Consider the following 22,171-nt stretch of genomic DNA (forward strand, 5'->3'; position numbering starts at 1 on the left):
GGAAGATCATGACCAGCGTGGACGTAGTTCATTATTGTTATGATGAAATCAAAATTTGGAGCTGAACAACCCTAGATACATAGCTGTATGCGCGGTTTGCTAAATATATCACACATGATAGTGCCTCGGCCTGGAATACCATTATGGCTCATGGCATATCGCCTCTCATGCGACAGTTACCGAGCCTCCTCCATCCTACTTCCTGATCTTGACATCGATTCCCGATTGCCGGAAGAACCACGAATTATCCACCGTGTACCTCTTGGGGTCGAGGAGGTCGAACTTCCAGTTGTTAGTTCGTTTTATTCTAATCAAGGTGGATAATGAATAAGACCACAACGTACCTGATACCTGAGAGCAAGCGCCGGGACAATTTTCTTCATCTCCAGGAGGGAAATATGTCGTCCGAGGCAAACTCGTCTTCCGGCTCCGAACTGCACCCATTGCATTAGCAAAAACCTTTACCTGATATTCCAAGGGAAGGGAACGTACCGTCAGAACACTCCCCTCCAACACCTTCCTCCTCTCCCCACCAACCAACCACCTCTCCGGATTCCAGCTCTCGGCATCCTCACCAAAAGTCGCCTTGTGGCGATTGACAACGTAGGGACTCATCCCGACAACTGTCCCCTCAGGCAGGAAGGATTCCCCTACCATAACACCGCCCTTAGGCACCACCCGCTCGAAGGGGAGACAAAATGGCGGATGGAGACGGATTCCCTCGTTCACGCAGGCGTCCAGGTAGGGAAGGTCGCTGACTTCTTTCCAGGTGGGGAAGGGCTTGCTGAAGCCGTTAGGCTTCTCAGAGGCTGCGGTCAGGAGCTCTTCGCGGAGGCGGTGCAGGGTTTGTGGGTGAGCGAGGAGATTGTACCATATCGTGCGGAGGACAACGGCCGTGGAGTCCGAGCCGGCGATGATGTTTGAGAATGTCCATGCGGTGACGCACCTAGTGTTAAGTGAGAGGTCAAGGTTAGATGAATGATGGGCCATCGGTAGTATTGTATGGGAAGGAAAAGTACTCACCACGGCGGTAAACTTGGGTTAAGGCTATGAATCTCAAAGAACCGGTCCAGCATGTCCTTCCTCTTCTCCATGCCTTGCTCATAATTTAGCAAAGCCTTCGCTTTCATGGACTCACGAGCCTTCTGCCTCTCCGAAACAAACTTCCCAACGATCCTCAAAATCGAAAACCCCGTCGTCTTCCTTCGAAAGAATGCCGCAACCCGGTTCTTATACCAAAGCTGATCAAACCACGGGATCTGCGTCATAGGCGCAGCAGTCGTCATAAACGTCCATATGGTGCCTAGCATACCATCAACATCTCTTCCCTGTTCGAGAAAGCCGTACCGCTTCGAGAATGTCAATGTGCCCATGACATCGAAGGCGAAGAATTGCAGCCAGTCGGCAAGATCGAAGGTTTGGTTTGTCTCTGCGAATCGGCGGTCGAGCTGCTCGACCATTACTTGGATTGTGTCGTCGACGAAGGATTCGAGCGGGAGGACATTACTTAAGGAAAAGAGCGGCGCAATGGGCGATTTAATCATCTTGTGGAGGGTTTCGTCGCGCGTGTTGAAAACTGCTGGGAGGGAAGTCCCGTTGGTGTAGGGTGCTAGGGTGCGGTAGAAATCGCTCTAGTAGTGACTCTTCTGTCAGCTTCGGCTGGCTAGGAAAGACATCAAAAAATAAGTTTGATACCTTTGGGAACCCGGGCCTGATGGGATATAAAGTCGGAATCCAGGCAGGGTTAGAAACGGAGACCATATTGGGCCCAAATTGCACAACCTCGCCATACTTGTCATGTATTTCTTGATGGATCTTATGGGCGCGCTTTGTCTTCACCCACGAGACTCGAGGTTGGTTTGTAAATTTGCATAGAAGGGGACCGGGGAGGTGTCGGAGGCGCCAGTAGACTCTGGCTAAATGGAGCGTTGCAACTGACAAGAGGAAGCCAAGGACCGCGAGGGAATAGGCACTCGTACTCATTTTCAGAAGGGTTGATGGGATGGTCATTTTCGCGAGATACTGTAATCTGGCAAGGGGCTCAGTGGGCGCTGCACATTGTCCCGACCGACCTTAAGCTATGAACAGAGGCTTTTGTCTTCGGGGTTGAAGGGAAATGTCCCGACTCCCTCCGTTGTGTGCCCTAAGTAAAGTCTCACCGGTCCCGAGTAGAATGTTTGAATGCTGCCGGTGCTGAGTTGATCTACCATGATCATGCGTTACTCAGTAAAACAGGTTCCACAGCAGACACAGTGCCCAGAGAGCTGTTCCTCAGCGGCTCTGGTACTGAGGCTCGTCGGATTTCCCGTCAACAGTAGTGATATAAATATGCAGATAAATGGTTCTTAGGGGATTGACTTGGCATACACACCGGGACACACGAGCGAATACAACACGCTGCATACTTCAACCACTTAAAGCCTGCCTCAACGCATCGAGAACACCATGCCATCCTTGACTGAGCAATCATCCGGCCCTATGGAGAGATCAGTTCTACTACTTTTTGGTCCCCAGCGGTCCGCAATCCGTCCTGAAGAGCTCACAAAGTTGGCCTCAACGATTGTCAACACCCCGGAGCTAGAGTTCCTACCGAAAGCTTTAGACGCGTTGGAAGATCTATGGACAGACATTCTCGAAGCATGCCCTGATTTGACGCCGATTGCAGGGCGAGAAGCCCTCGGCCAACTCCGTCTATTTTTCAGCGCTCGCAGCGAAGCAGCTGGCCTAATAGAAGGCCCGGCGAGGAGTATTGTTCTGAGTATCATCACCGTCATCTCGCAGGCGGTTGATCTCTGGCGCCATGCATCGACCGATGTTCGAGTTGCCTCGATCCCCGCGAGCGGGAGTGTGAAAGGGTTATCACATGTGAAGGATGTTCAGGGGTTCTGCATCGGATTTCTCACTGCCGCGGCGGTCGCCAGTTCCAGCACGCAAAAGGCACTCGAGCGGAATGTTGCCGTTGCCCTTCGTTTGGCTGTCTGCGTGGGTGCACTGGTTGATCTCGACAACATCCTCAATTCACCCGCGGTGTCGGTATCAGTGCGATGGAAATCGGAGACTCAGTATGAGGAGCTTGAAAGACTGCTTGATAGTACACATGGTGTGAGTCACTACAGTACTCATGTTTTGTGAAACCAATGTCAGTATTGACCGAGTGTAGGCCTACATTTCCTGCGTGACCGATCAGACCCGCGGAACAGTTACTCTCCAACCGGAGGATTTGGCAAACGCTCTCCGTCAATTCTCCAAAGCTGGCCTGTCCTCACAAGTCATTCCTCTCCAAGGACGTTTCCACCGCCATGGCGTCCACGCAAATATACTCCAGCAAGTGCAGCAGCTATGTCAGCGGGACGAACGGTTCCAACTGGCGAACGCCAATGAGCTGGTCTACCCCTTGAGATCCAACGTTGACGGAGACCTCATATCCGAGGGCTCGTTGCACGATGAAGCTCTTGGATCCATCTTACTACATCAGTGTCAGTGGTACCGGACTGTTCAAGCAGCAGTAGCGACGTCGGGCGGCGGGCCAGACTCGCTCTCAATCATCTCCGTAGGCTCTGAGATGGCTACTCCGCGCTCGATTCTGGAGTCACAGCGGATGAAGAAGAACGGGCTCACAAATGGCATCGGATACAACCATACCATCACTAACGGCTTGTCTGCGATTCCGCGGGGCATCGACACCCCCCAGGCAGAGGTCACACCGGCTATTGCAATCATCGGCATGGCCTCCCGTTACCCAGACAGCGACTCGCTCGAAGCCTTCTGGGACCTGCTGCAGTCCGGCCGCTCAGCAGTCCAACCGCTCCCTGAAAGCCGATTCAAGGCATCGCAGCTCCAGCGCGAACCCAAGGGTCCATTCTGGGGTAACTTTCTCCAACACCCCGAACACTTCGACCACCGATTCTTTGGCATCTCCGGCCGTGAGGCCAAATCGATGGATCCGCAGCAGCGGCTCGCTTTGCAAGTAGCTTATGAAGCGCTCGAATCTGCAGGATACTTTGGGTTACGCCGCGGGTCTGGGACAACGCCGATTTCGGACGTGGGCGTTTATCTTGGGGTTGGATCGGTAGATTATGGTGACAATGTTGCGTCTCAGAATGCCAATTCCTTTTCAGCCCTGGGAACCCTCCGGGCGTTTATCAGCGGTCGATTAAGTCACTACTTTGGCTGGTCTGGGCCTTCGATTACTTACGACACGGCCTGTTCGTCTGGGTTGGTTGCGATACATGCCGCGGTAAATGTGAGTTCTCAGCTTCTGGGGATCGAGCACTCGGTATTGGGCATGTTACTAACAAATACTTTCTATAGGCTTTAAAGTCCAATGAATGTTCCATGGCCCTGGCGGGAGGGGTCAACGTAATCACCAGTCCAGCTTTATACCAGAATCTTGCCGCGGCATCATTTCTCAGTCCCAGCGGTGCCTCCAAGGCCTTTGACGAACGTGCAGACGGGTATTGTCGAGGAGAAGGCGCCGGTCTACTGGTACTCAAAACACTAGCTCAAGCTCAGGCAGATGGAGATCCCATCCTCGCAGTCATCCGAGGATCGGCCGTGATGCAGGGGAGCAACGCCACACCCATCGCCGTCCCATCATCCGACACCCAGATAGCGCTCTACCGGAAAGCTCTGTCAATGGCCGGCGTCGAACCTCTAGAGGTTACATACGTTGAAGCCCATGGCACCGGTACACCGGTGGGAGACCCGATCGAGTGCAACAGTATCCGAGAAGTTTTCGGCAGCCATCACAGAGAGAACCGGTTGTTTTTGGGCTCCGTGAAGGATAACGTCGGGCATACCGAGTCGGCATCTGGTGCGACAGCAATGATCAAGACGGTGTTGATGTTGCAAAAGGAGGTCCTTCTGCGACAGGCAAATTTCACCAACCTCAACCCGAAGATCGCTCCGTTGTCTCCGGATTTTATGGAAATTCCCGTGCAGAACCAGCCATGGATCGCTCCGCGGCGGATCGCGGTTGTCAACAACTATGGAGCTGCTGGTAGTAACGCAGCGATGGTTGTTGAACAGGGGATTACGAGGCGCGCTGCAACCGAGGCATCCTGTTCTACTGCCACTGGCTCTGCCTGGCCAATTTATCTTTCAGCCAAATCACTTGAAAGTTTACGCGAATACTCCGCTTCTCTCGCCTCCTCTTTGGACGGAATTGAGAAAGAGCATGGGACTACCACGACTATGAATCTAGCGTATAACTTGGCTATAAAGCAGAATCGACAGTTCAGATTTGTCCACAGCTTTGTAGCTTCCAATATCAATGAAGTGAGAAGGAACCTCAATCCAGCAGAAATAGATGGCCGACCAGATGCCCTGCCGCACAGGGAGGAGCGTCCGGTGGTCCTATGCATTGGTGGACAAAACGGTACAATCGTCCATCTCGATTCTGACCTCTACCACAGCACTTCGCTCCTTCGAAGTCATCTGGTACGTGTAACCAACGCGACTGTGCCCTAGTAATATGATCGAGAGCTAACGAATGAATAATGCTGACAGGACGCCTGCGACAGAGGCTGTACGGAGCTAGGGCTTCCCAGTCTCTTCCCCGGCATCCTAAGCCCAGAACCCACTGAAGATCTCATCAAGCTACATTGCATGCTCTTCTCTGTGCAGTATGCCTGCGCAAAGTCTTGGATAGATTCCGGTCTGAAGATCGACACCATTATCGGTCACAGTTTCGGACAAATAACAGCTTTGGCAATTGCGGATGCTGTTTCCCTGCGTGATGGTCTTCGTCTAGTCTCAGAACGTGCCCGGCTTATACAGGAGGTATGGGGTCATGAAACTGGTGTGATGCTTTCCGTTCAGGCCTCAGAGGGTACCATCGCGCGTTTCCTCGGTGTCGGTGAACATGACCCGGCATCAGCAGTGGACCTTGCGTGCGTGAATGGTCCTGAGGCCGTTGTTCTAGCTGGTGATAGAGCCTCCGTGTCTATCCTGGAGCAGAGACTTCAAAGAGCAGACCTGAAAACGGCTCGCTTGCCAAACACACATGCCTTCCATTCGAGACTCGTCGACCAAATCTTACCAAGATGGAGGGAGATTGTGCAGAGCTGCCACTTTGCAAAGCCATCCATCCGGATAGAAGCATGTGCCGAAAGCCAGGATTGGAGCACTTTCGTCTCTCCCGAGGACGTGGTTCAGCATAGTCGAAAGCCAGTTTACTTCCACCAAGCGGTAACCCGCGTCGCGGCGCGCTTGAAAGACAGTGTCTGGGTGGAGGCTGGATCCGCGTCTCCTGTTATCGCTCTGGCTCGCAAATGTCTGAGCACGAGCAGCAACAGTAATGTTTTCCAGTCGCTTGACCTTCGTGGACCCGATGCACTGTCCAGCTTCTCCCGTGCGATATGCAACCTGTGGGCGGCTGGCACCAGGGTCCAGCACTGGTGTTTCCAGCGGGACGAATACAACTGGATTAACCTCCCTCCGTATAGCTTTGAGAAGGCGTCGCACTGGCTGGATTACGTCGCGCCCGCTGCTGCTGTTGCCGGTGCAACCAGTCCTAAAGACACGCCAGCGCCCATTGTCGAGAAACTCCGGGAGCTGCTCGAGTTGGTGGAATCCGGAGTCCGTGGAGCGACTTACCTGGTGAACTGTTCACATCCTCTGTTCACACATTGCACAAAGGGTCATGCTGTTCTTGGACAAGCTCTATGCCCTGCTTCGCTGTATGTGGAGCTGGCCACTCAAGCGGCGGCGCGAGAATCATCACAATCGCTAAAAGTACGGACAACTGGGGGGTTTAACGTGCGCGAACTAAAAATTTCGTCCCCTCTATCTCTCAGTACCCATCGCAGTGTCTATATCCGCCTTGTCCAGAACGCTCACGAGCAGGAAACATGGCAGTTTACGGTCCTCAGCCGTGAAGGAAATGGCGAGTCAGGGTCGTTGACCACACAAACACAAACACATACCTCTGGAGTCATCTCGATGAACCCTAGGAGCAGCAGCATCCTGCCTGCAACGAAGATGCATTCGCTCCGCCGTCTCGTCGGCCAAGTGAAAGCCTCGTCCCTCCCCAGCAGTCCCGACTCAAACATCCTGCAGGGGAAAAACATCTACCGCACATTCGGGCAGGTCGTCAACTACGCCTCGTACTACCATGGTGTGAAACAGATCGTCTCCAGAGAAAACGAGTCAGTTGGCCTTGTCCAGCTTCCATATGGACAGACTCCTGGCCTCAAAGAGACAGCTGTCGATCCCGTGTTGCTCGATAACTTCCTACAGGTTGCTGGGATACATGTCAACTGTCTCTCTGACCGGGCAGACGAGGAGGTCTATATCTGTACAGAGCTTGGTTATCTGACCTTAAGTGACTCATTCATTTCCAGGTGGCGCGACATCCCGGAATGGAACGTGTATTCCACGTTTGAGGCTACGACGTCGGATCGAACGGTGTCCGACGATATCCTCGTTTACGATGCCGAATCGGGTGAGCTATTGATTATGTTTGTCGGTGCTATTTTCCACAGCACGGCTATGAAATCCCTTGCGAAGGTCCTTGCGAAGCTCAATACAAGTGCTACTCAGGACGTGCCGCATGTTGCCCTCAATGGGGTAGTAAACGACCACCCATCAAAGAATATGACCATCTCAGAACTCCCTCCGGTCCCGGAATTTGACCAGCCCTCTTCCTCTTCTTCTGCCCCTGTACCTGCACCTGCACCTGCCATTAGTACCGTCCAGCAGGTCCGTGAGCTAATAAGCTCCATCCTCGAAATCCCTGTAGCCGAAATCTCCCCTAGCTCGACATTGATCGACATCGGTATTGACTCCCTTTTGAGCACTGAGATACTCAACGAGATTACGAAACGCTTCGGTATCACTATTCCTGCTGCCCAGTTTATCTCACTAGATACAGTGGCTTCCGTTGCAGAGTATCTCAACCCAATCCCCACTACTACCATCACTCCTTTGCCGAACGGCCATGCAAGGGAGCCGGCGCCAGCACCACGGCCAGCAATGGTAGCAACAAACGGGACCAGCAAGACCGGACGGGTCTTCTCCCAGGTCCAGGAAATGTTTGCTGAAATCTTGGAGATCCCGATTGAGGAAATAAAGTCCACATCAGCCTTGAATGAGATTGGGATTGACTCGCTTCTTGCAACGGAGGTCTTGAATGAGATCTGGGCCCGGTTTGCGGTATCCATCCCCGTGGATCGGTTCCAAGAGTTTGATAATATCGAGGAATTGACCAGCTATCTGTTGCAGCAGGGTATTAGTAATGGTGTCATCAATGGCGATGTGCAACTGGATGGTGCTATTGCTATTGCTATTGCTAATGGAGATGGAGACGGGTCTCAGTCCGAGATCTCGTCCCAGCAGAGCATTGAAGATGTGCAAAACACCATCTCCCTGGCAGCAGTTGCGCAAGAAAGCTTTGGCGCAGTGCAACATGATATGGATTGCATAATGCCAGAGACGCAATTCTCTGGCTTCTGCGAATCTGTACTTCCATTGCAGAAAGAGCTAGTGGTCGCCTACGTCGTCGAGGCATTCGAAGGGCTGGGCTGTTCTCTGACAGCGCTGCAAGCAGGCCAGCGACTCCCAGATATCACCCTACTCAAGAGGCACCACAAGGTAAAAAAGCAGATCTATCATATCCTGGAAGACACAGGCCTTATTGAGATGGATTCAAGTGGTCACTTTGTTAGGACGACGACTGCTGTGCCCCGAACCCGAGCCGAGCAATTACACGCGGCCATCTTATCGCAATTCCCACAGCATGCATACGAACACAAGCTACTTGCCTCCACTGCGTCCAAGCTTGCTGCTTGCCTTGTCGGGGATATCGATCCTCTCGGGATCTTGTTCGGTAATGCGGACGCTCGGGCCCTGATGGAACGTGTCTATACAGATGCTCCGATGTTCAAAACGGGCACAATCCAACTTGCAAGATATCTGGGGACTATATTCAGGCGGCTTGGGAATTCACGGTCAAAAATTCGGATTCTCGAGCTGGGCGCTGGCACGGGCGGAACGACAAAGCATCTAGTTGAGCATCTTGTCGGCGTCAGCGCAGGTCAATTATTCGAGTACACATTTAGCGACATCTCGCCGTCTCTCGTTGCCGCGGCGCGCAGGAAGTTTAGTCAGTACAAGTTCATGCGATATACCGTCGTCGATATTGAACAGGATCCCCCGGCAGACCTCTTGGATCAGTACGACATCATTATTTCGACCAATTGCATCCACGCCACCAAAGATCTAGCCATTTCGTGCACGAATATCCGCAGGCTCCTACGACCAGATGGAATCCTATGCCTAGTGGAGCTGACGCGGAATTTGTTCTGGTTCGATCTTGTTTTCGGGCTGTTGGATGGCTGGTGGAGGTTCGAGGATGGTCGGCAACACGCCCTGGCTAGCGAACATCTGTGGAGGAAGTATCTTACCCAGTCTGGGTTCCGGTGGATTGATTGGACGGTGGGACAGTCATATGAGGCCGATATTCTTCGAGTCATTACCGCGTCGGCGGCTGAGCATGTTACTACTACCACTTGTACGATGGAGACTCTGGAGTTTGACAGAGTAGACGGCTTGTCTCTCGAGGCGGACATCTACTATCCCAATCACATTGTGCCAAAGGAGAAGGGGCCTCTTCCAGTCGGTGAGAACCAACACTCACTATATTGATCGTCGATTTGGAGGCGTCCGGCCCGGCTAACTACATCTTCCTTCGGACCCTGCTAGCCCTAATGATCCACGGAGGTGGCCACATCATGCTCTCCCGAAAAGACGTCCGACCCCCACAGACTCAAATGCTGCTTGATAGAGACTTCATCCCCATCAGCATCGACTACCGACTCTGCCCTGAGACTACTCTCGCAGAAGGACCTATGCACGACGCCTGCACTGCCCTCTCGTGGATCCAGACCATCCTACCGACCCTCACCCTTCAACGCCCCGACATCCGCATCAATCCCAACCACGTTGTCGCTGTCGGCTGGTCAACAGGAGGCCATCTAGCACTTACTCTGGGCTTTACAGCTCCGCTGAGGGGAATCAGGCCACCCGACGCCATTCTCGCTTTCTACTGCCCGTTTGACTACGAAGATCCGTTCTGGACGCGGCCTAACTTTCCCTTCGGTTACCAACCTGATACTGCCTCGGAGGCGGAATCTGAATACAACCCCACCGCTGGAATCTACAGTCGTCCGATAACCGCTTACAACCTCCCCGCATCTAGCAGGGCCCTAGCTGGCTGGATGGCGCCCAGCAACGCCCGCTCGCAGATCGCGCTCCTCATAAACCAGAAGGGCAAAGCCCTACACGTTCTCCTGAACGGTCTATCTGCGCATCAGAGTAATAGAAGCCTCGACTCCCTGCCAATGCCGACAACCTCACAAATCCAATCCATCAGTCCCCTGGCTCAAATCCGAAACGGCACTTACCGCACCCCGACATTCATCATCCACGGCACGAAAGACGATCTAATTCCCGTTGACCAGGCGGTCCGAACGTATGCTACTTTGCAGGAGCGGATGGTTCCGAGCGAGGCGAGGATTTTGGATGGCGCGGTGCATTTGTTTGATTTGGGTAGAGTCAAAAATGAGGGGTGGGCTAGGGCTGTGACGGAGGGGTATGATTTCTTGCAGAAGCAAGTTTTTGCTCCGAATTGTTAGAATCCCGGTGGTTGATAATGCTTAGTTAGGAGGGTTCAGCCAGGTATACGTATAGGTAGATAGATTTCTTCTGATGTCGTATCTCATCCTCATCTGCCTTACCGCTCTTTTCGCGCACTTCTGTATCCTTGCTTATCTCGCAAGCCGTCTCAATCTGTGTAGAGTATAGGCAAGCGCCAGGTGTGGCAATAATCCGGTCCCTACGCTGTGAAACGCTCCGATGCAATACCCTTGCCGGTGCCCTCCAATTGGCTGTCTGCATTGCACGTCCAATACTATCATCGTGGACTTCCTGCACGTTACGTCGCTCTTGACGTGGCGAGTTCCGAGGCTGCACCGAGATCGTCCTGATGATGAGGCTCAATGGACTCGAGCGGTCCTCGGTGCATTGCATCCTTAACGGGGATGGCCCAGACTCCCCTTCACTTTATCGTTAGTTATAATATACATGTACATGATAGAGATAAAATGGACTCAGGACAGACCAACATTCGCTGGGGATGGTGAAGCTTTCAGCTAGCTAGCCTACCCCTCGTTCTGACGAAGTAACCCAGCCAGCTAGCTAGGTGGCTAGGAAGAGCCTCCGTTCATGGCGGCTTTATGATTCATGCACCACTCAAGTTCCGTAATTTAATTGGCCTCGATCTAGCGGTGAGCGGGCACCTGAAGGATGTAGCCACTTACGGTAATGAGGATCGCCATACCCGTCGTCGCGGACGCCTTCGAGGCTGATCTGACATGCAGATAAAAAGTCGGCTAGCTACTACTATGCTCTCCACCCCCACCCCCCTCCGGGATGCATGCATGTATGCTCGGAGATGGGGGGGTTAACTGTGGGTATGAGTCCTATTGAACGGCTGCAGTTAGCACTTACTTATCTAATGCTACTCATGAGAATAGCAACTACTTACCTTGCCCTCTTGCGCAGTAGACAGGTGCAAACTAGACTGCTAGATACGAACAGTCGTGTCACACTCCGGGCATCCTTTCTCGCTCCGAACCAGCGTAGCACGAAACAAGGCTGAGGTCTCCAAGCTATCACTAAGCAACGCCAATGCTGACTGCATTAGAGACGGTCCGTTGACGAATCGTAACTCGGCAATTTTCCTCTTCTCGTCTCGGGATACGAATCAAAACGACAAGAATTACGTGGTGTGCTCGTGTCTGTTTGCTTATGGCTCGACACTGGCAGGGGTTCTCGCGAAGCAATGTCGCACAATGGCGGGAAGCCTGATAGGTCGGGGGTGAGGAGCCCATGAGTGTTCGCATATGCCCGGCGGTGAAGGGGTAGAGGGAGGGTAAAGTAAGACAGGAAAAGAAAGGAAGATAAGCGTTGCGGGGATGAGGGGAGGCTTATGAGGGGCTCAATATCATATCTGGCCGTTGTTATTTGTATGGTTGATTCCATTTTTCCTTTTGTCTGTCTATCTACTTGCTTTCTACATCCTTTGAACCTTCTAGAACAAAGACAAGACAAGACATCGAATAGAGCCTTTTTGCTCTGTTGGGTAGGACTAGAGTAAGATTCATATATATTATATACCAACAACCGAACATGACCCGTGAACGCCGAAAATGGACTACCGAAGAGGACATCCTCCTCCGAAGAGCCGTCCAGGCCGGTCCGTCTCTTCCCCTGCACTACCCAGTCCCTTATATGACCAACTAAATGATAAGTCCAGCAATAACCGAATCCCGCCCCCTCCTCTGGCGCGAAATCGCCAAATCCGTTCCAACGCGCTCAAACAAAGACTGCCGGCGGCGATGGTGCAATTCCCTCTCGACATCCCTCTCGAAAGGCCCCTGGACAGAGTCAGAAGATGAACGGCTCTGGAATGCCGTGCAGAAACATGGGGCTAGATGGAGTCTCGTGAGTAGGGAGGTTGGCAGTCGCAATGCGGATCAGTGCTCTAGTCATTGGGGGCAGACGCTGAATCCGGAGATCGATTTTGGGGACTGGAGTCGGTGGGATGTATGTTCTTAATTATTCATTTTTTTTTCTTGGTGCTCGGTGATTGAGGGGGAATGACTGACTTATCCTGCTAGGATGAAACGCTGCGAAGGAGCGTGGAGCGACACGGCACGAACTGGTCGACGATAGCGAGTTTGTATTTTCCAAAGAGGACTTCGTTGGCGCTGAGGAATCGTTTCAATGCGCTTGGGGCGAGGAGAAAAGAGAGGGATGTGAACGGAAAGAAGAGAAATGGCGGTGGTCGTGCAGATGCAGGTGGTGAGAAGAAGGCGACCTCTAGATGCGCCTCGAGTGGGAGTCCGAACTTGGCAAGCTCGAGCTCGAGGGTCGGTTATAATGATGAAAGCGAAAGCGAGGATAACGACCACTACCACGGGCATGAGCACGAGCACGGGGACGACGATGACGATGACTCTGATGTCGAAGGAGAAGATGAAGACGTTGAAGAGGAGACAGAGGTAATATCCAGGACCTCCAGGACCTCAAGCGTGGATAAGGATAGGCATAGGCATAGACAGGGCAAAGCCATATCCAGACGCTCTGTATCGGATGAGTCGTGGATGAAGATAACCTCGGCCTCGCACCCTACCTCCAGCACAACTTCGACCTCGACCTCAACTTCAACGACATCGATGCCCTTTGCTGATACCCCAACGCCACCGAGCTTCGTTTTCTCGCAACCCTCCCCTCAGCCGCTCAGCAGCATCCTTTATACAATGCCGGAGCCGGATCTGGATCTATACGATGATCCGTCGTGCTGGGATACCATGATGGGGGTTACCGGGCCTCACCCGAACTCTGACTCCGAGGCTGTGCCTGCGCCTGGCCTTTTGCAGGAGATGGACCTGGAGGATCCCACGTCGGCTTTCAGCGGTACGTCTTTCTGTTCCTGGTTCTAAAGGTCCCAAATTGTATTCTTCCGAGAATGACGGACGGTGATAATGGACATATATACTGACATTGCAAATGACAAAAAGTCCCCTTCTCCTATGAGTCTCCAACTATACCTCAGACCGTGGATATGAATATCCCTTTACCACCTGGGTCCGGGTCCGACCAGTCGATCATGACAATGCACAGGATTTCCATCGACGTGGAGTGCACTTCGCAGCAGTTACCGCAGATTATGAATAGCGTTATAGCGACGGGTGGGAGGGTTACCATGAGACTGAATCATTCGAGCCCTGATGCTAGTGGGTAGTGCAGCCTTGGTCCGTTTCGTAGATATAAAACAGGTCTTGGGGGATGCAGAGGAGATAAGGGCGCTCGCCGACAGAGGCCGCGAAATGACTCGAAGATTAGAGCTAAACTACCCTCTATGAGGTCTGAGTTTGAGTAGGACGCGGGATAGGGCGATGTGAGATTCACAACATAAAAGTATACAGGCGAAGCAAACAATCATAAACCAGCCTCGAAACATATGATACAGTCTCATGGGCTCTTCTTCCTCTTAACCCTAATGACCCCATTCTGCGGCGGCAACCTAAACTCACCAAATAAAACCGCGTCCGGTTGTTTCCCTCCATACTCAACCGGTAACTGAAGCTCATAATGTCGCAGAATATACGCAATCAGCATCTTCATCTCAACAGCCAACAGAAACCGCCCGGGACATGAGCGTGCCCCGTGCCCAAAGGGTAGAAAGTCCGGGCCGGTATCTACCAGCCGCTTCCCATCCGCACCAAGATGCCGAAAAGGGATGAACCTTTCGGGGTCAGGGTAGATGTCTGGATCCATCTGTGCTGCGCGTGCTAGCAGGGCGATGGTCGCGCCTTTCGGGAGAGTGTAGCCGTCGGGGGTCTGTAGCCCGCTGACCATCACTTTCCGAGGCATGCTTTGGCTGGAGAGGCTGTTGATTCGGAGACACTCGCGCAGGATGCTGTCGAGCTTGGATAGTTTTTCTGCTTCTCGTCGGGTCCAGTGGAGTTTTGCTTGTGGATCTGGATCCCCGAAGACTGAGTTTAGTTCGGCTTGGATCTCGGCGATGGTGTTGTACCCTGCATCGGACGCGAGGATGTCGTAGAGGACGTGGGATGCGAGCATGTAGGTATTGAATGCGGCGCCAAGTACGAAGAGTAGGACGTGGGTGGTGACGAAGTGGATGTTTAGATCCGGACTGTTGCGCTCGTAAAGCAATCGCATGACTTGCTGCAGGAAGTCTTGTGGCTGTACCTTAGAAGAGTCATCTGACTGTAAGGCGCGCAGACGCTCGTCAAATGTCGGGCGGAGGAGATTCTCCAGCTTCCGGACAACTATCCATCGAGGTATCGAGAGGACGTAGCCAGCAATTGGGCGCAAGATGCTAGGTACCAGACGCAGGGCTTCGCTTAATGGGAATATGATCTCGATAAAGATCAGGGCCCACCGGATGAATGTTTTGTTGGCGCCTAAGTAGTGAGGTTTAGCATGTACACGGGTAGGAACAGGGGCTGCCATCATACAAAGGGGAGATCCGACGATATATCGCGAGGAGGCTTGCAACAGAACCAACTTCAATGCCTGTGCTGGCTTGATGTCCTTCCAGGTCTCTTGGTCGTGCCCCAAGACGCGGCCAATGCTGTGCTCCAATTCGTCCTGGAATTGGGGAATCTCGGTGTTGACAACGGCACGGATGGCGACTCGCTGGATTTGAGTGATGGATTCGTCGTTAACATATCGCGAGTGCCCGAGTGTCCATCTAGCCTGCGATGCCTGCGCTACCCACTCGTTGAAGTTGAGTAGTTCTGGCGGTTGAGATAGGAGCCATGGCATGTACTTGGTTGGGAGGATGATCGATGTGCCGAAGGCGTTATTTGGGATCTGGCAAGTGCGACCGTGCTTGGAATACTGCAAGGTCTATCAGTTGGCAGGTTCCTTTACATGAAAACAGACTAAGGTAGGTATGATACCTACTGTATTGTAAGCCTGGCGCAGGATTTCGTCCGCATTAAATAGGTAAGACAGATAACCCGGCAACCAAAGCCGTTTCCTCTTGGTGATATTGACCAGCGGGATGCTCGAAGCACGTTGTGAGTTCGTATAAAAACAGATTGTAATACAGAAAAGATATATAGAGACTGCCAGGGCCATCCCCGCGCCCATCAAGGAGAAGTTGGGAGTTGCTGTCGACATGGTTGCTGCTTCCCAGGAATTCAATGACCAAACGAGTGTCAGACATACATGAACAATCCTTTATGTCCCCGGTCCATCTGGGAGTCCACCGATAATAATTCAAATTAGGGCCGAGGGAGGTAATCCCCGACCAAAATCCCGGGACTAGTAAGCCCTAACCCCTGTCCCCGCTAACGAAAATGATGTCGATAGCTGCAGCAGATCCGCATGGGAGCGGCATCCTACATGGTGACAATATGTATCTAGTGATGGAATCGCCAATAGCGCGTCAATAGGTGTAGACCACCCTTGCTCAAGATGCATTATTTTGATCATGCACTTTCAGCAAGGGTCCTCGATAAATCTCCGACAACGCCGACCTCCTGCATGGAATATTCATGACCGTCGTGTTAATAAGAATTGGCCGATTAGCACAGAAACTATGGTAGATACTCGATCCCAGATCTTGCCATTTGCATGCATCTCCTCGTCGGACTTTATCCTGTCCCTGCAAGCGCCATCAACTCCAGTCAGTCATCGACACCATGACCAGCAAATATGCTCTAAAAGTCACAAACCGGTTGGAGTCACAGCCATGCCCGGACTTGTATGATGCTGCTGATGGCCCCTTCTCCGCGCAGAAGACCAGCCTCGAGGGCTGGCGGCTGACGGTGGAGGAGGGTTTGGGACGATTGAAGTGGAAATATCTGACGTCAGAAAAAGAAAGGATTGCACACCCGCAAGACGCGGCCTCGAGGTTCTATCTTGGTTTATCAATCGTATGTTGCCTGTGCTGAGGTACCCGGACTCTTTTGTCGCCATTTGTTGACCTAACAGGGAGCAGTCGGATGCAGAGCGCACAGGCACACCCCCGAAGACGGGGAGACCCTCGGATGCCATACTCAACGGAGCCCTCTATCACAGCCAGGTTCAAGTGAAAGAGCTCGGCTGCTGGGCTGCTGATCTGAGCTGCATCTTCTTCGTCACGCCGATGCTGATCATTTCATGGTACATAACGCAAGCGACCATCGAGGAAGCGCACGCGATCGAGCTCGTGAGGTTTATCCTGAGCGCACAAAATTCAGACGGAGGGTGGCCGACTAACTGCGGTGAGGACACCACGCTCATGGGGACCATCCTCGTCTACGTGGCGCTGCGGTTGATGGGGCTCTCGGCGGACAAAGAGGCCATGGTGAAAGCGCGCGCCTGTCTACTCGAAATGGGCGGCGCAGTGCGCCTCCCGTCCTGGGCCAAGTTCTGGCTTGCCCTGCTGGGCCTCTATAAATGGGAAGGCACCGATCCGTACCCTGTTGAGATGTGGCTTCTCCCTGAGTGGATGCCCATCTCCCCCTGGAAATGGTATATCCTCCCGCGGCAGGTGTACCTGGCCATGAGCTATGTCTCTGCGAAGCAATTCACCATCCCGTCGAATCCGCTACTCGACCAAATCCGCGCAGAGGTCTTCGTCCAGCCATATGACAAGGTGGACTTTGTGGCGTTTCGAGGCGCCACGCTGCAGCGGTCCCGGGAGCTGCCTATGCCCTGGCCGCTGGTCCTGCTGAACTGGATCCTACAGTATATCTGGATTCCCTGGTTCCGTTCAGAGTCCCTTCACCAACATAGTGTAGAGCAAGTCTGGAAAATAATCGAAGAGTCGGAGAAAGCGACCAACTCGGTCGGCGGGATCAGTGTGGACAACTTCTTGAACATGATCGCTTTCTACTCGAGGGAGGGCCCGGACTCCAAAGGTCTCCGCCGCATTCAAGACGCCAGTCACGAATACCTCTGGATGGGACCGCGCGGTATACAGATGATGAGCATTCACGCCGGACACACCTGGGAGACGGCCTTTGCGTTGCAGGCCTATGCGGAAGCAAAGCTGACCGACTCCCCCGAATTGCAACCAGCCGCACACCGCGCATACAAGTTCCTAGTTGAGCAGCAGCACACGCAAGACTTCGACAAAGACTCGCCCTGCCATTTCTCGTCTCGGCTCGGCGGTTGGCCCTTTTCAATCGGATACCACGGCCTCGCGTGCTCCGACTGCACAGGCGAAGCCCTGAAGGCAATACTCCTGGTCGATAGCAGCGACAGTTTCCCCCGGCTCAGCAACGACCGCCACCTGAAGCTGGCAGTGGACAATCTAATCGCAATCCAGAACCCCAGCGGCGGGTATAGCAGCTTCGAGCCGATCCGGGGCAGTCCCCTGCTAGAGTACCTAAACGGCACTGAGCTCTTCGGCAAGGTCATGGTTGAGTACGATTACACCGAGTGTACGTCGTCCTGCATTACGGCACTAGCTCTCTATCGCCAGCAGAACCCTGCCTACCGGCCCAGTGCCGTGTCTGCGGTTATTAATCGCGGTGTGCAGTACATCCTAAGACATCAACGTCCAGACGGCAGCTGGATGGCCTCGTGGGGAATTGCCTGTACATACGGAGCTTTCTTTGCCATGGAAGCCCTGGCTTTTGTGGGACTTGATTATAAAAATAATGATGCAGTGAGGCGCGGCTGCGACTTTATTGTTCAGCAGCAGCAGGCTGATGGAGGGTGGGGAGAGACTATGCAGGTACTTTTTCAACCACTCACCCCTACATACGCCGAAGCAGACTAATTTTCTTCCAATCAGTCCATCATCAAAGACAAATACATTCAAGCAGAATCCTCCCACACCGTCCAAACTGCCTGGGCCTGTCTAGCCCTAATGCACGCCGGATACCCCGATGCCGCACCAATTCAGAAAGGGATCCAGCTGATGATGAGGCGACAACGGGCAAACGGGGAGTGGCCGCAGGAGAAGGCAGTGGGGTGTGGAATTGTCACTTGGTATGTTATATTATCCATCTTTCTCAGCCATCCCATTCCAATAGTGACTTGTGACTCTAGTGAACTCTTGTACCATAGTTACATATACTCGTTTCCCATTCGTGCGATTGCCATATACAAGGCTAGATACGGAGATGATCCGTTGATGTGATGTGAGATAGGATAGATAGACGATTCAGCCAGACATTACACGCCGCTAAGGCGTCTCTCAAATGACACCGGTCAGTGATTACCTGGGGTTCCCTCGTCAACCAATTCGTCAGCCATTCGACTCCTCCTGCGGCGTTTCAATGACAATTGATCGAGCATTATTAATCCATTGAGTTTATCTCAGTAAGGCGACTGCTGACCAATCTGGGTTTCTTTGTTCTCCTGTCCGGAGGCTCTGCATGGCTTATATTCCAGCACCGATACAAGAACATTAAAAGCCAGGCCGTTCTTGAGCATCTGGATGTTGGAACGAGACAGCTACGCCTTGTTCGACTTGTCATACCAAATAGCTTTCCTCTACCATAACATCCATCTTTGACCATCGCAATAACCATAGCCTCCGCTTCTCAATACTGGTGCCTCCAGAGGCTTCGGCCTAGCCCTAGTTCGAGAACTCTCATCCCGCCAGGCCTCTGACATCAGCAGGGACTTCGCCGGTGCACGCGGGGACTTCTCTACATTAGGAGAGCTTTCAAAAGGACCCTCAGGGCCCGTTCTGGTCGTCAAACTGGATGTCACCGACGAACCTTCCATCAAGCAAGCTGCAGCGGAAGTCGGAACCGAGTTGGGCGGCAGGGGTCTGGACATTTTGATCAACAATGCCGGCGTATGCCAGTACACCGGAGATGGTGTCAGATCGATGTACGTAACTAAGCTTTCTGCCCTCTCCCGTGTCGAAACTTCCTGAAGTGAAGGGCGCGCCGTATGTATCGATTGGTTAACTGAACACTCCACCTCAGGGATGCCCTCGAAGAGAGCTTCGCCATCAACGTCCTCGGTGTCCACTGGGTAACCCGTACATTCCTACCCCTCTTGCAGAAGGCCGCCTTTAAGAAGGTTAGGAACATGTAAGGCAACCATACTATAGAGCTTCCCGGCTTCTTCCTTCCTCCCCCAACCCACCGTCTCTGCACCACTAACTAACATGGCCTGCAGTTCAATCTCCCTGGCCTCTATCACCTTCACTTGCCCGGCCGCTTACCTCCCCGCCCTATCCTACAAAATCTCCAAAGCTGCAATGAACGCGTTTACCGTCCAGTACGCGCTTGACTACGAGAAGGGCAGCTTTGCCTTTGTCGCGCTTGCCCCTGGCGTATGTATATCTCATCCCATCCCCTTCTTTGCGTCTAGATACCTAGTCATTTCAATAGCTAAAGTCATGTCACGCCACAGTGGATGAAAACCGCTCTCGGCGGCGGCGACATGGCAGACTTGGCACCTGATGAAGGCGCCAAGGCCTCGCTGGATATCCTCTTCAAACCCAACAAGGAGATTAATGGGCAGTTTCCGAATGTTTTGATTGAGGGCTGGGAGAATGCCAAGGGACCGAACGTTTATGGTGGGGCCAATGTCCCATGGTAGTGGCTGCATCTTTGCGTCTGCAGCCAGGAATCATTTATGCGGTATGGTAGACATTCGACATGACTACACACAGGTACCTAAATTCATTCTATCATCGGCACTGCATATGACGTCTTCTTCTTATACTACATCTCTGAAGAAGGAATTAGGTACAGTAATATCCATAGTAGTCTATAACATTATCATACCCCAAACCCCATAAATGAGGCCAAACTTTATATCTAGTGCCCACAACGACAACTCTACTGCGACACTGTCCCAGCCCATTATTTATTCTCCACTCTCCACAGCAGTCGTATCAACACCCAACGTAACGTACCCAATCATCCCCTTCGTAACATCCTGCCCATCAACTGGAACCACACTAATAACGGGATTGAACCCGCCCTCGGTATCCTGGAAGTAGACCGTGTCGGCGGCATTAGTGGTGCGGTTGATTTCCGTGTGTGAGGCATAGGGTTCAAGAGCCATAATTTGCCTCTCCAGTTCCTCGGTGAAGTACAGCTGGCCCGTGGACACGGTGTTGCCGGTCACGATTGTGCCGTTCGTGCGGGTCGTCCAGTTTGTGTGAACTTGCACGTGGATGTGGATTGCGCGTTCGACGTAGAAGCCTTGTGGATGGAACTTTGTTAGCTGCGTTGCTTGTCTGAGTTAAGGGGCATGAATGGGAGGGTTATGCAGATACCAGGGAAAATAGTCTTCATTTCCATCATCCCGCTCTTGTCAGTAGGCCACATCCCGCGCAGGAAAGTCGTGTTGTCGGTGTGCAGATCCAGATCACCAGTTCCGTAGTCCTCCATGTCAATGTTCAGTTCTTCCAGCAGCGTGGCGAAGGGCGTGTTGGGGGACAGGCCAGTGAAGCTCGCGTAGCTGCCTGTCGCATTACAATGCCACATGTCGACCAGCGCATTGTCCAGCGGCTCGCATGTGGCCATGTCGAGCACACCAATGTCCAGCCACAGTGGGGCACCAGGTTGGCCTTCAGTCATATCCTGGCGCAGTGTTTGCGAAGGTGGATAAACGTAGGGTCCCTCGGTGACCTCGGGCGTGAGGACACAGGTGTCGTTTTGGATGGTGGAGTAATAGGGTGCCTCAGTTTGGATGTTGTACTGTGCTGTCTTGCCGTGCCAGCGGCGAGCTAGGTTCCGGTCCCAGCGGCGAGAGTGGTAGCTGGCGACATGGTCACGGCATTTGAGGGCCATCTCCGAGCGGCGCGCAATGTCGCTGGCGCTGAGCTGGTGTCCGCCGGGGTGGGCTAGGACTGCTCCTAGCTGGATGGCGGAGAGAAGGAGGCTGGAGGGTATATGCATGATGTTTTGTAGGTGATATTCTCCAATGGTGAGGAAGAGGAAGCGAATCGGGGCAGGCTGAACTTGGTTTATATAGCTGTTGAGGCATCCTTGAGCAGTGAAGATCAGCGTGAGGCCCACTCATGCCTCCGTGATGCGCAAGCCCGGGATTAGGGCCAGGAACCCGGAATTGCAGATGCAAATGATAATGCTGGAATTTGCAACGACGGAGCCGGTTCGGATTTGAGGAGTGTTTCGTTTCCGAGACTGCAGTATAGATCAACACTGTGAACGCTGGATAGCCGATAGATGGGATGAGCAACTCCGCTTCGTACCTAAGCGACCATGACTGCCCCGGTAAATCCAGATACAGGAATTGGAGCTGCTAGCCCACCTCATCATCCTTGGCCAAGATTTTGCCTGTCCCACTGCCTCTATAATAGGGGTTTGTATATAAATTGTAATTCAGGTGCGAGAGATAGAACGCCTGGTCATGCAGACTGTCCGGTTTCAATGACGCGTCAAGCGAGCCCCGAGCTGGGTCAGTATTATATCCGTTTTAGATGCGGTCCTGGGAGAGCTTTGCCCCCAGCCCGGCCGGGTGTTTGTCATCTCAAGAGTTAAGGTCCAGGGGACGAGGTTGGTGAAGCCTGTAGGGACACGCAGGGAGTCTGAATTCGAGCCATTCGTGATTACTGACCATAGGCCGTCCTTACGGACCGTTGTGACTCTACATGCATAAGTGAGATCTGCGCGGTTTCTGTAGAACATTGCTCCGCCGTCAAGGA

At 52.9% G+C, this 22,171-nt stretch overlaps 6 protein-coding genes across 6 annotated transcripts; 3 read left to right on the top strand and 3 right to left on the bottom strand.

The window, feature by feature from the left end:
• Positions 1-195: 195 nt before the first annotated feature.
• Positions 196-2,010, bottom strand: BDV17DRAFT_301823 (cytochrome P450; the record flags this gene model as incomplete). The annotated part of the gene is made up of 5 exons (XM_073764320.1): positions 196-282; positions 345-434; positions 493-946; positions 1,024-1,631; positions 1,696-2,010. 5 exons carry the CDS (start codon positions 2,008-2,010, stop codon positions 196-198), a joined length of 1,554 nt encoding a protein of 517 aa, XP_073618537.1.
• Positions 2,011-2,445: 435 nt separating this feature from the next.
• On the top strand, positions 2,446-10,634 carry BDV17DRAFT_301824 (uncharacterized protein; the record flags this gene model as incomplete). The annotated part of the gene is made up of 14 exons (XM_073764321.1): positions 2,446-3,102; positions 3,161-4,079; positions 4,119-4,243; positions 4,312-5,439; positions 5,509-7,106; positions 7,140-7,161; positions 7,201-7,254; positions 7,285-7,407; positions 7,450-7,509; positions 7,543-7,705; positions 7,742-7,831; positions 7,868-8,227; positions 8,300-9,619; positions 9,703-10,634. 14 exons carry the CDS (start codon positions 2,446-2,448, stop codon positions 10,632-10,634), a joined length of 7,551 nt encoding a protein of 2,516 aa, XP_073618538.1.
• A 1,555-nt stretch (positions 10,635-12,189) lies between these two features.
• Positions 12,190-13,807, top strand: BDV17DRAFT_288765 (uncharacterized protein; the record flags this gene model as incomplete). Its single annotated transcript, XM_073761489.1, has 4 exons — positions 12,190-12,256; positions 12,317-12,606; positions 12,681-13,479; positions 13,584-13,807. 4 exons carry the CDS (start codon positions 12,190-12,192, stop codon positions 13,805-13,807), a joined length of 1,380 nt encoding a protein of 459 aa, XP_073618539.1.
• A 230-nt stretch (positions 13,808-14,037) lies between these two features.
• On the bottom strand, positions 14,038-15,717 carry BDV17DRAFT_288766 (cytochrome P450; the record flags this gene model as incomplete). The annotated part of the gene is made up of 3 exons (XM_073761490.1): positions 14,038-14,993; positions 15,048-15,432; positions 15,499-15,717. 3 exons carry the CDS (start codon positions 15,715-15,717, stop codon positions 14,038-14,040), a joined length of 1,560 nt encoding a protein of 519 aa, XP_073618540.1.
• Positions 15,718-16,241: 524 nt separating this feature from the next.
• Positions 16,242-18,673, top strand: BDV17DRAFT_280160 (terpenoid cyclases/protein prenyltransferase alpha-alpha toroid; the record flags this gene model as incomplete). The annotated part of the gene is made up of 6 exons (XM_073759839.1): positions 16,242-16,475; positions 16,574-18,066; positions 18,100-18,125; positions 18,156-18,265; positions 18,326-18,522; positions 18,583-18,673. The coding sequence occupies 6 exons, from the start codon at positions 16,242-16,244 to the stop codon at positions 18,671-18,673; spliced, it is 2,151 nt and encodes a 716-aa protein (XP_073618541.1).
• Positions 18,674-20,315: 1,642 nt separating this feature from the next.
• Positions 20,316-22,113, bottom strand: BDV17DRAFT_301827 (intradiol ring-cleavage dioxygenase). The gene is made up of 2 exons (XM_073764322.1): positions 20,780-22,113; positions 20,316-20,705 (listed from the first exon to the last, which is right to left on the bottom strand). The coding sequence occupies exons 1-2, from the start codon at positions 21,402-21,404 to the stop codon at positions 20,365-20,367; spliced, it is 966 nt and encodes a 321-aa protein (XP_073618542.1). The 5' UTR covers positions 21,405-22,113; the 3' UTR covers positions 20,316-20,364.
• Between the last annotated feature and the right edge of the window lie 58 nt (positions 22,114-22,171).

This window comes from Aspergillus undulatus (genome assembly GCF_047715775.1).
Source record: "Aspergillus undulatus strain CBS 261.88 unplaced genomic scaffold BDV17scaffold_9, whole genome shotgun sequence".
NCBI lineage: Eukaryota > Fungi > Ascomycota > Eurotiomycetes > Eurotiales > Aspergillaceae > Aspergillus > Aspergillus undulatus.

Excerpts from the sequence above, each read along its gene's own strand:
- BDV17DRAFT_301827 (XM_073764322.1), bottom strand. The coding sequence starts at position 21,404 with ATGCATATACCCTCCAGCCTCCTTCTCTCCGCCATCCAGCTAGGAGCA. Across the intron at positions 20,706-20,779 it reads AATGAAGACTATTTTCCCTG|GCTTCTACGTCGAACGCGCA; the intron begins GTATCTGCATAA and ends TCCATCCACAAG.